At 30.8% G+C, this 12,362-nt stretch overlaps 1 protein-coding gene across 1 annotated transcript; it reads left to right on the forward strand.

Moving 5' to 3' along the window:
- Nucleotides 1-2,437: 2,437 nt before the first annotated feature.
- LOC119600946 lies at nt 2,438-3,588 on the forward strand. Its single transcript, XM_037951549.1, has 2 exons — nt 2,438-2,548; nt 2,614-3,588. The coding sequence occupies exons 1-2, from the start codon at nt 2,539-2,541 to the stop codon at nt 3,078-3,080; spliced, it is 477 nt and encodes a 158-aa protein (XP_037807477.1). The 5' UTR covers nt 2,438-2,538; the 3' UTR covers nt 3,081-3,588.
- The last annotated feature ends 8,774 nt before the right edge of the window (nt 3,589-12,362 follow it).

A 12,362-nucleotide genomic window follows, 5' to 3' on the forward strand; every position in this document is an offset into this window, starting at 1 on the left:
TACACAGGCCAACAAAATTTTAAAAAAGTCGAAACCCAGAGACCTAAGTTTACTTTTCTGAATTATGGAGCATCGCTTAATTTGAATCCAATTCTTCATGTTTTTGGCCATATTTAAGACCTTATAAATGCGAGAAGACACCTTCATTTATAAAATCCGTTGTGTGGTCCGAAAGTCCAATCTGTCGACTTTAAAATAAAGGTTGAACAAATTGAGACAAATACGTTTGGCATAGAATAAAGGCAAAATTGAGTTTTTGTAATTTTATGGTTGTTCTAAGCTTTAAGTTAAGATATCTCGAAGAAATATAGAGACATGACAAAGGTTAAACCTTTATTTTTAAGTCGACAGATTGGACATTCAGATGAAGGTGTCTGCCCGCTTTTTTATGAGGTCTCAAATATGGTAAAAAACGGGGATTTCATTTTGAAAATTAGAAGCTTTAAGTGCATATTTTGTATATTTTTAGAGCATATATTTAGTTTTTAAGTGCATTTTTTATGCGCATAAAACACTTTTTTTAGAGCATATTTTTGGTTGCCCTGATTATTATTGACTTGACTATAAATACAAAATATGTACACAGAAAAGCCGCACGTGGCTGACCATATGATACACTACTTCAGAATAAAATGTGATTTATTTTCCATAATAAAGCTTTTATGTTGAAGTGTATCTTGTACCGATATATTTAAGGTATTGAATGATGAAAAACTAATCGACTAAAAGAAGATTCATATGGGGGCTGGGGGAAATATGGACCGATTCTCATAAAATGTAGTGGGTGGATTTACGTTTATATAAAATGTATTTATGATTAATTCTATCGCAACAGTAGTCTTTTTACGAATTGTGGAGATTTAAGTGATTTTCTGAAGGGGGCTTTGCATGGAGTTTAGGGTATAGAGGCTACGTAAAATAAAGTACCGATTTTAACCATTTTCAATAGGCTTTGACCCTGGTACAATAGAAAATCGTATACCAAATTTCATTATCTTCAAAATTGCGACCTGTAGTTTGATTTAGAGGTTTACATGGACGGACATAACTAAATCGACTCAGAAAATGATTCTAAGCCGATTGGTATTTTTTATTTTGCGTTTCAAACATCTGCACAAACCCACTAAAGTGGTATAGGGTATAAATATCTGAAAAAAAAGTAATGTACTTTTTTAACTTTTAGAAAAAAATCTGAATTCTTTGCATAAATCGCTAAAAGTCATTATTTTTTGCCATATTTTCGAAATGATTTGGTACATGTAATACATTTTCTACACTTAATATACATTAATTGAAAGCTGTTTCCTTTTGATATATATATTGCCTAAAATTTTTGAAAAATCAGGGATATTTTCGGAATATTACTGATATTTTGGTTATTTAGCAGATTTTCAATAGGAAAATTCTCAAAAGCAAACAAGTCTGCCAACGAATAAACTTCTTTATTGGATCAAAATAAGATTACGTGCAAAATTTCATGAAATTATTTTGACATTTGATAACAACCTTTACATGGATGGACGGACATCGCTATATCAATTTAGAAGTTATTTTACGACGATTGGTATAGGCGTAGAATAAATACTTGTATGCGTTACAAACATTAGCACAAATCTCTATAATATCCTGCCAAATATATTATTTGTAGAAAATTTCTCACGGTGTACTTAAAATATGTTCTAATTGGGCTTATCACTATATAATGGTATAAAAACAATTAACTTTATAATTCAGAAATCTAGTGATGAACTCAGTAGCATACAAATAAAAATGTTAGTAAACAAAAAAAGGGAGAACAATAACAATAACAGTTTAAAAAAAACCGTCAAAACATGAGCGTTTTTTTTTCTTTCAAGTAAAAATATTTTCAATTCGGTTATACCGAATCATATATACCCTACTCCAAATCGTATAGGAATTGTTTTCGTAGTTTTAATGTATTTCTTGTTAAAAATATTTTCATGTAAAGGAATATTTTAGTAATTTCTTAGTATTTGTTCGAATATTAGAATTTTTGGCGATCCAACGTCATTCTATATGTTAGATCAAATTTACCAAAGACTAATACCAAACACTTTTTACCAATAAACATAATGTTGAATATTTTCTTGTAATTTCTGTTTTGCGGTTGGACTATTTTGCTCATTTTAAAAACCTAAAATTTCTGATATTTCTGAAAAACCGGATCGATCGCTTTAGCAAGTCTCCATCATGCCCAAACGTGGTTTTAACAGTTCGATTAATATATAATCATTATACATTGTGTTCCAAACTAAATGACAAAATCAACATACCATCCATAACATTTTGGTGTTCAACTGATAAGAGATACGTATTTTTCTTTAACAGCAGACTGAAGTAGAATTACCATGAATCCAAATATTGGTTAATAAAGATAAGTCAATACAATTTTGATTTTCATTTAGAATTTTTGTTATTGGCAAACTAAAAAAAATATTATAAATTTGAGTGTTGAGTAGGCCATAGAAATTAGTTGATTCTTAAAAGCGGTAATCTAAAGACAATACGGTGAAAAATATGATTAAAGGTGTGAAAGTGTTTAAATATTATTGCAGAGTGAAATATAATAAATATTTTATTTATAATTTTTAGTTACACTTTTATTGGGTGCCATTTTGGTTTTATGCACAGCGGCTGTGATTAAAACAGCAGAAGAACGTAACCTTGTAGAAGGCTGTGAATCGGAAACTGAATTATGGGGTTCAGAAGATGGTACTAAATTCTATTTCTGTATTGGCGACAATATGGCTATTGAACAATCATGTGAACCCGAAACTTTCTTCGTGAAAAATGCCACCGTTTCCGGTTGTGTTCCTCTAGATGAGGTGGCAGATAGTTGTGTATATCACGTTGAGCCAGAGCCATGTGAAGGCATCAATTTATTACAGCCTCAACCACATACAGATCCTACTATGTTCTATTTATGTACTGCCAGTGGTGCTGATCCTGTGGCATTACCCTGTCCTAATGATAAAGCTTTTGCTAAACAAGACGGTTATTTGGGTTGCTTTGATTGGGCCATGTGGCGCAAAATTCGTGGTTGTGATCCCAAAGAATAAAATAATATAAAAATAAAATTTCACATATTTGTTCATAAGCTCTTAATTTATTTCTTTTCATATTTAACAAAAAAAAAAAAACCTGACTGAGTTCTCTTTTTTTAAGTTCCACTTACACTTTACTAAATAAAACTCATTATTACTTATTTGTGTACAAATTTTAAATTCATTTTAGATTTATCATTTCAAAATTATTTGTTTTTAGTAAATAGCCATAGATAACAGCCCATATTATTCAGTGTGACTTTTAATAAGTTTTTAATCAACCTTTATAAACGTATATTGTATTTATATTGATTGACATTCAAGTGGTGTGAGATAAACGGAAATTAAATCGTTAAATTGATTTTGTTTGTAATTTTTCCACTGTATTAAAAATTGCTATTTTTTATAGAAGAAAAAGGTAATTATTTTCAATTTACTAGAAATGTAATTATATATTTCTGTTAAATGATTAGATATTTAATTTAGCAGGGGCTTTTGAATAAAATGAAATTTCAAACATAAACGATCTGTGTGTTTAACACTAAATAAACAAATGTGATTATATTTCATTTTAATGGTAATTGTTTTAATTTAATTTAGGCTCCTAATTGAAATTTATACAAAATATCTTTTATACAGAGTCATAAATACATATCGAAGGACTATATTCAATAGTCTCTTTCTAAAATAACACAAGTTTTCAGGAGCAAAAAACAGTTCATAAGTCAGAAAATGACTTTATCTTGCTAAAAGTACGAGTATAGCGATGAAATTTGACATAAGGAAGTTTCTTACTAGCCATCATCTCTCTACTGACTTTTATGAGAATCGTCTCATAATTGACCATACCCCCCATATAAGGACCTCTTCAGAAAACGCGTATAGCTATGAAATTCGACATTAACAAGTTTTGTGCGAGCCAAAAACTCTCTGAGGATCAGCCTATAATCGACCCTACCCCCAAATAAGGTCCCATTCAGAAAATGATTTCAACGCTCATTACTCGCAAAAAATAGTGAGTACAGTGATGAAATTCGACATGAACAATATTTGTATGAATAAAAATCGTTCTATAAAATTTTAGGAATATCGGCCCATATAAGAGTCACTTCAGAAAATTACTTTAATGCTCATTACTGGCATAAAAATACCAGTAGATCTATGAAATTCTACATAAACAAGTTTTATGGGAACTGTAATCGTCCTACCGACTTTGATGAAGATGGATCGATAACTCCCATTTAAGAACCACTTCAGAAAATTACTTTAACTCTCATTAGTTATTTAAAAATACGACTACCCCCTCATTTTATAAAACGAAACTTTCGTTAACGTAAAAAATTTGTATGAAGAATACTGGGAAATTTTTGAAAATATGAATTTTTTCCATACAAATTTTTTTGAACGTTTGTCGTTTCGTTTTATAAAATGAGACCCTTAGGCATTGAAATTCGAAATAAACAACTTCTTTACGAAACATAATTTATGTACAAGAGTTTATGAAGATCGGTCTAATAAGGTCCACTTCAGATAATTACTTTAACGCTCAATAATGGCTCAAAAGTTCGTACAAATTACGGTAATTTTATAGGAACTGAAATTTTTCAACTGAATTTGATGAGGATCGGTCGATGAGGATCGGTCGATAACATTATCGATTTCCTTTAGAAATTTTCTTTAAACCTCATAATTAAAGTAAAGATTCGAGTACCGTGATAAAATTCAAAACAAATAATTATTGTCTAAACCGATGAGGATAAATCCATATACCCTCCATATAACCCCTTTTACAAAAAAACTGTTTATGGTTAAAAAATCGGACAAAGGGTCTTATTTTATAAAACGAAACGACAAACGTTCAAAAAATTTGTATGGAAAAAATTCATATTTTCAAAAATTTCCCAGTATTCTTCATACAAATTTTGTACGTTAACGAAAGTTTCGTTTTATAAAATGAGGGGGAAAAACTATTTGTTTTTTAAAAATTACCCCCTCATTTTATAAAATGAAACTCTCGTTAACGTAAAAAATTTGTATGAAGAATACTGGGAAATTTTTGAAAATTTGAATTTTTTCCATACAATTTTTTTTGAACGTTTGTCGTTTCGTTTTATAAAATGAGGGGGTTAATATTTTTAATTCGGAAGCCCTCATCAAAGGCCCTCTTCCAAATATTACCCTGATGTTCATATTAATATCGATATAAAATTCAACATAGATCTAATAAATTAGAATTTTTTTCTAAAAAATTTTATATTTAGGGTCTCATTTTATAAAACGAAACGACAAACGTTCCAAAAAAATTTGTATGGAAAAAATTTAGGGTCTCGTTTTATAAAACGAAACGACAAACGTTCAAAAAAATTTGTATGGAAAAAATTCATATTTTAAAAAATTTCCCTGTATTCTTCATACAAATTTTTTACGTTAACGAAAGTTTCGTTTTATAAAATGAGGGGGTTAAATTTTCAAAAATTTCCCAGTATTCTTCATACAAATTTTTTACGTTAACGAAAGTTTCGTTTTATAAAATGAGGGGGTTATTTTTCCTGTAATTATTCCAAAATTAGCTATGTAGTATGTGTTATATTTTCTACTGCATACTTTCAGGCTTTAAGTAAAAAAATTACTAAACAGTGGGCTTCTAGCAATTAAAATAATAATTTAAAATATTCTGCAACAAAAATTGTTAGTTGTTTTTGTTAAATTATTTTAAATTTCAATTCATATTCAATAAGAGAAACTATCTAAAATGCGACAAATCGTGTTTTTTTTTCTTCAAATTATCCAAATATGTACTGCACTAAACGTACATACATACAATAAATAAACAAACACCTTAAGGCTACTAAAAGCGCAATGAATTTGAACATTACACATGCTGAAAAACACACCTGTTATCAGTATCCACTCTGCAGTTCTTCGAGGTGACTATTCCGAAGTAAAGATTTTGTTTTAGGGGTTTTCATTCTGTAATAAGCGGAAGTAAATGAAGCCTACATAGATTTCAGTCACACTTTTCTTTGATTATAAATAAACAGTTGATTTTGATGTGTTCTGCTGGTGACTTCATGCTAATGTGTACAGCTTATTTTTAGTGTACAGTTTAAAAATAAACCGAATTACACTGTTAAAAATTATTATATTTTAAATTTGTTATCGATTCGAGAAATACAAAAATCAGGTACTGTGGGGGCACTTAATTGTACATGTGTATTTATGACCGCAGATGCAGCTGTTCAGTAAGAATAGAATAACATCAGTAAAACTAACATTAAACAATACAAAATATATATGTATGTTATTGAGGTGGTTCAAAAATTTTTTTAAATAAATTCAATTTTCTTAATTTTTTCCTCTATTTAAAATTTTTAATTAAATCACAAATCTTTATAATTTTGGATTTAGCCCCTATCTAAACCATCTATTGATTTTTGGTGGGAAGTAAAAATGATTACTGCTGATTTTCATTATTTTTCTTAGAACGTCTGGTTTCATAAAAAATTTATGTTTTCAATAAAGAAAACTTAAGGAACTTTTAATTGTTTACTAAAAATAGTTTTTTGGAAAATGGATTGGGATTTTTAAATGATTTTGCTCTATGGGACCTAGGGTCTGCTTCAAACATAGAAATTCAAATGTATATTATACATAGATTGGCCCCAGTGAGCCACCTTAATGCTGGTGTACTTTCAATAACAACAGATGACACAATCACCCAGAAATACAATAGAGCAAAAATTTAAGTTTTGTATTATAGCCTAAAGGATAATACAAACAGATACAAATACTCACGCCAAAGTTCATACACACATAGATATTTAGAATCAAACATAATGAAGTGGTGCATTGGGAAACTGCTGTTTTAATCTTATCCACACGTAATCGGTGTGGGTTTTAGGTTAGACGAAATTATGTTTTAAATCAAAACAATCGATCAAAAATTCTCTATAGCCCTTGTACATATTCTCGGAAATGGACTTTTAACTAATAACTTCGTCAAACATATCGGTATCACTACAAAATTTTGCAGATATGTATGAACAGAAATCATACTACCTATGTAGATCTGTATCGGTCCATAATTGGTCATAGCTCCTATATAAGGTCCACTTGCAAATACCACTTAAATGCGGCTAGAGTTAACTTTGCCCTGATCTTTCTAAAACTTGATTTTTGCTCCTATACAACTTGTTTAAGTCGAATTTCATGTGTATTCTGATACTTTTAAGCCATTCTGAACATTTATGAAGGAAAAGGTAAACATTTTAGTTAATTTGTCATACAATTTTTTAGTGCAGCTAACCACTGTACTAGGGATGCCAAACGGGAATTCCCGATTCCCGAAAATCCCGGGATTTTCGGGATTTGAAAGTACCGAAAACCGGGATTTTAAAAAATGAAATCCCGGGAAATTTTGGGATTTTAAAATCCCGAATTTTTAAGTATTTTTCCGCTATTTTATACATTATAAAGTACTAAATAAGAGAATTTAAAAAGTTTTTGGACTTAAGATGACTCTACTTTTCTGCTTTTCTATAAACATCAGGGTGATATTACTCATCAAATTTACTCATCAAATTTACTGATAGGACCTTATATGAGAGGTAGGGTGAATCATTGACCGTTTTTATAAAATTTTTCATAATTTTTTTAGACCAATTTTGGTTCATACACTTTCCGGTAGGAAGATTTACGTTCCTATAAAAGTTTCTTAGCTTTTGGCGAGTAAGAAACTTACTTATCAAATTTCATCTCTACACTCGTACTTGTAAGCCAGTAATGAGTGTTAAAGTATTTATCTGGATGGGGCCTTATGTAGGGGTAGGGTCAATTATGGACCGAAACACATAAAACTTGGTAGAGAGATTTTGACTCGCATGAAACATATGTGAATCGAATTTCATCGCTATACTCGTATTTTTAAGCCAGTAATTCATTTTTAAGCCAGTAAGTCATTTTTTTAACGGGACCTTATATGGGGGTAGGGTCAATTATGAACCGACCCACATAAAATTTGGTAGAGAGGTTTTGGCTCGTCAGGGATTTACGAATATCAAATTTCATTGCTATACTAAATAGGCATAGATACTATCGGATATATAAAAATAACAAGTACGAAATTATAGGCGGGCGAGGCCGACCATATAACCCCATACACCAGTTATGAGAGTAAAATGTAATTTAGTTTTCATAATAAAAGTATACCTCGCCTCCGATATCTTCTAGCACTTTATTGTTAAAAAACTATTTTTCTGAAATATGCTTGGGGGAAGGACGCCATCATATGAGTCGATCCTCATAAAATTTGGAGGGCGAATTTACGGTTACATAAAATGTTTTATGCTGAATTTCATTGCGACAGTTCTCTTTTTAAGCGAATTGTGGACACTAATTCTTTTTTAAAGCTGTGTTTTGTATGGGGGCTCGGATCAAAAGCCCGATCATTTCAAATTTCATCAGCGTATTTTAGGACAGTATAAAACAAAAGCACTACTCCGGAGAAACCCAATATACCATCCCTACTAAGGGTATAAAAAGGGCAATAAATAGGCATTGATACTATCGGATATCTATAATGGAAGTCAACCTGTCAATAAGATGGCGAGAAGATAATTCCCTTGGTTAGTGAACACGGGATATAAGGTGGAGGAGATATAGGTGCAGTACAGGTGCTCTATGTAGCCTCGTATGGATCCCCATTACACATACTATTTAAATATTATTTGGAAACCATTGTAAATTTGGATATCATGGGTATTATTTCAGGTTTTTATTCTACTATTCAGTGCCTGGAATGGAAAGATTTTTATTCTAAGTATGTACTTTGAATTAATTTGTTTTTCTTTTCACAAAATGCTTATTGGAAAGTAAACACCTACTAAGAGTATTCATATTGCAATATGAAATAAAACATTTTATTTTTGTCGGTAAATTATTAAGATTTTTTGAATTTTTTTTATATTTTTCGGGATTTAGAAATCCCGAAAATCCCGGGATCCCGATATCGGGATTCCGGGATTTATTTAAAAATCCCGAATCCCGGGATTTCTAAAAACCAGTCCCAATTGGCATCCCTACACTGTACATATGAATAAACTCCGGGGATTTTATAGTGTTTGCGAGTATATAAGTGTCAGTTTACGCTTAAAAGTATGTGTGTATAAATCTATGAAATATGTCATTGGTGTTAGAATTTGTACAGTTTTAAATACATAGTATTTGCCAAACTATCCTTGAAGTTTAAATTGCATTAAAATTGTATAGTTATAATTTAAATTTTTTTTGTTAAATATCTGAATTTTGAAGTTTTCCTTAATGTTTGCAGCACAATACTTTTTTAATTTTTTCGTTGCTACATGTTACATGCAACACATGTTTACTTCAACTGCATGCTCGTTTATTTTCCTTCGATCTATAGCAGTTGATTTTTTATTTTCTTTGTTATTTATTTATGATTTATAGTCTTCTGGCATTACTTTTATATTTATTTACATTTTTTTTATATTTTGTTGTATATTGCTGAAATTACGGTGTAAATATGTAGAAGAAATTTTCTTTAGAAATATAAATTATTTATGTGGGTGTTATATATTTTGAATTTCCAAAGGTTTGGTAAATAATATATGAGCATAAATAAAAATTGCATTTGCGAGGCCACAATGATTATCCATGAAATGTTGTTGATTAAGGTTTTTCAATTGAATTGAATTTCAGGGAAATTTATGACGTAAAAGTTATGATAGTATTTAGTAGAGTACTAGTCTATGAGTTTGGGGTTAGATTTTAGGATGTTAGTTTGTTTTACTGATTCTTTTAGTATATCTAAATAATAACCTTAAATTTATAATGTTGCTTACATCAGGTACTGTGAAATAATAAATTTATCAAAGCCCACTATGCTTTGAACAAAGAGCAAAAATTTCACAAAAAAAAAATCACATAAAATTCTCTATGGAAATTTATGATCCACAAACGTGGCTCATAATTATGTTTTATTAAAAAATAAATGCATTAAAGGTGACAAAGAAAGGCATACAAGGACAGTTGAAAGTGTAGTGGTTGCATGTGGCATTATGATACTAAAAATAAACGCAAAATATTTTTATCCTCCAGCAAACAAAACCAAGAACATCAGCCAAAGGTATATGCAATGTTATAAAAAAGAACTATAAAAAAAAAAAAAAAAAAAAAAAAAAAACTATTCATAGAGCAAACGAACAACGTTCTTCATTATCTATGGCAGCAACAGAAACAGCATCAGTATCAGCAGCATGTTAATCAACGACCTGGAAAGCAAAAATGTCAACGCAATTGTGTTTGCTTATAGGAATTGGCTGGTTCGTTGGCTGGTTGGTTGCTTGGAATATTGTTAGTGGCGGTGTGGTGGCATTAAAACCAACATGGTTGGTTTGCATTTACACTTGTATCTATGCAACTGCAATTGCTTGTGTGTCGAAATTTTGCGGTAAATGTTAAAAAGATATTCACTTTACAGGCCTTAGAAAAGGTTAAGTCATAATACTGCAGGAACTACAATTGCTTGTATGTCGAAATACTGTGAAAAATATTAAGAAGATATTCACTTTGCAGGCCTATAGACTAGTCTAGTCTATAGTCTAGTGTATAGTCTAGTCTATAGTCTAGTGTATAGTCTAGTCTATAGTCTAGTCTGTAGTCTAGTCTATAGTCTAGTCTGTAGTCTAGTCTATAGTCTAGTCTATAGTCTAGTCTATAGTCTAGTCTATAGTCTAGTCTAGTCTAGTCTATAGTATAGTCTAGTCTATAGTCTAGTCTATAGTCTAGTCTATAGTCTAGTCTATAGTCTAGTCTAGTCTAGTCTATAGTCTAGTCTATAGTCTAGTCTATAGTCTAGTCTATAGTCTAGTCTATAGTCTAGTCTATAGTCTAGTCTATAGTCTAGTCTATAGTCTAGTCTATAGTCTAGTCTATAGTCTAGTCTATAGTCTAGTCTATAGTCTAGTCTATAGTCTAGTCTATAGTCTAGTCTATAGTCTAGTCTATAGTCTAGTCTATAGTCTAGTCTATAGTCTAGTCTATAGTCTAGTCTATAGTCTAGTCTATAGTCTAGTCTATAGTCTAGTCTATAGTCTAGTCTATAGTCTAGTCTATAGTCTAGTCTATAGTCTAGTCTATAGTCTAGTCTATAGTCTAGTCTATAGTCTAGTCTATAGTCTAGTCTATAGTCTAGTCTATAGTCTAGTCTATAGTCTAGTCTAGTCTAGTCTAGTCTAGTCTAGTCTAGTCTAGTCTAGTCTATAGTCTAATCTATAGTCTAGTCTATAGTCTAGTCTATAGTCTAGTCTATAGTCTAGACTAGACTAGACTAGACTAGACTAGTCTAGTCTAGTCTAGTCTAGTCTAGTCTAGTCTAGTCTAGTCTAGTCTAGTCTAGTCTAGTCTAGTCTAGTCTAGTCTAGTCTAGTCTAGTCTAGTCTAGTCTAGTCTAGTCTAGTCTATAGTCTAGTCTAGTCTAGTCTAGTCTAGTCTAGTCTATAGTCTAGTCTAGTCTAGTCTATAGTCTAGTCTAGTCTAGTCTAGTCTATAGTCTATAGTCTAGTCTAGTCTAGTCTATAGTCTAGTCTATAGTCTAGTCTATAGTCTAGTCTATAGTCTAGTCTATAGTCTAGTCTATAGTCTAGTCTATAGTCTAGAATGAAATTGTGTTTTCCCAATAATGCCCCTTATAAGGCCTATTTACTACTATAGTCTAGTCTCTAGTCTAGTCTATAGTCTAGTCTATAGTCTAGTCTATAGTCTAGTCTATAGTCCAGTCTATAGTCTAGTCTATAGTCTAGTCTATAGTCTAGTCTATAGTCCAGTCTATAGTCTAGTCTATAGTCTAGTCTATAGTCCAGTCTATAGTCTAGTCTATAGTCTAGTCTATAGTCTAGTCTATAGTCTAGTCTATAGTCTATAGTCTAGTCTATAGTCTAGAATGAAATTGTGTTTTCCCAATAATGCCCCTTATAAGGCCTATTTACTACTATTTTCCACCTCTGCGGAGCTATGGTAATATCTGCAGATAAAAATAACATATACACGCACTCACATCTATTTATGCATCAGATGTTTGGAGGTTATATCATTTGCATTTAACATCCGTTACTTGAACTGGTATTTCAGTTGTTTTTGGTGTCGCTAAAACTACAATAATGGGTAGAAATGTGTAACTGTTTTCTTATTGTTTTGAAGCAAACAAATACTCTACCTTTAAGCTACTCTTATAGAAAATTCTGTTTCAACATTTTTTATATAGAGTAGGGATGCCAATCC

This window comes from Lucilia sericata, unplaced genomic scaffold (assembly GCF_015586225.1).
Source record: "Lucilia sericata isolate MDLA Ls3-8-SP2 unplaced genomic scaffold, ASM1558622v1 Contig000129F_arrow, whole genome shotgun sequence".
In the NCBI taxonomy this organism is placed as follows: Eukaryota; Metazoa; Arthropoda; class Insecta; order Diptera; family Calliphoridae; genus Lucilia; species Lucilia sericata.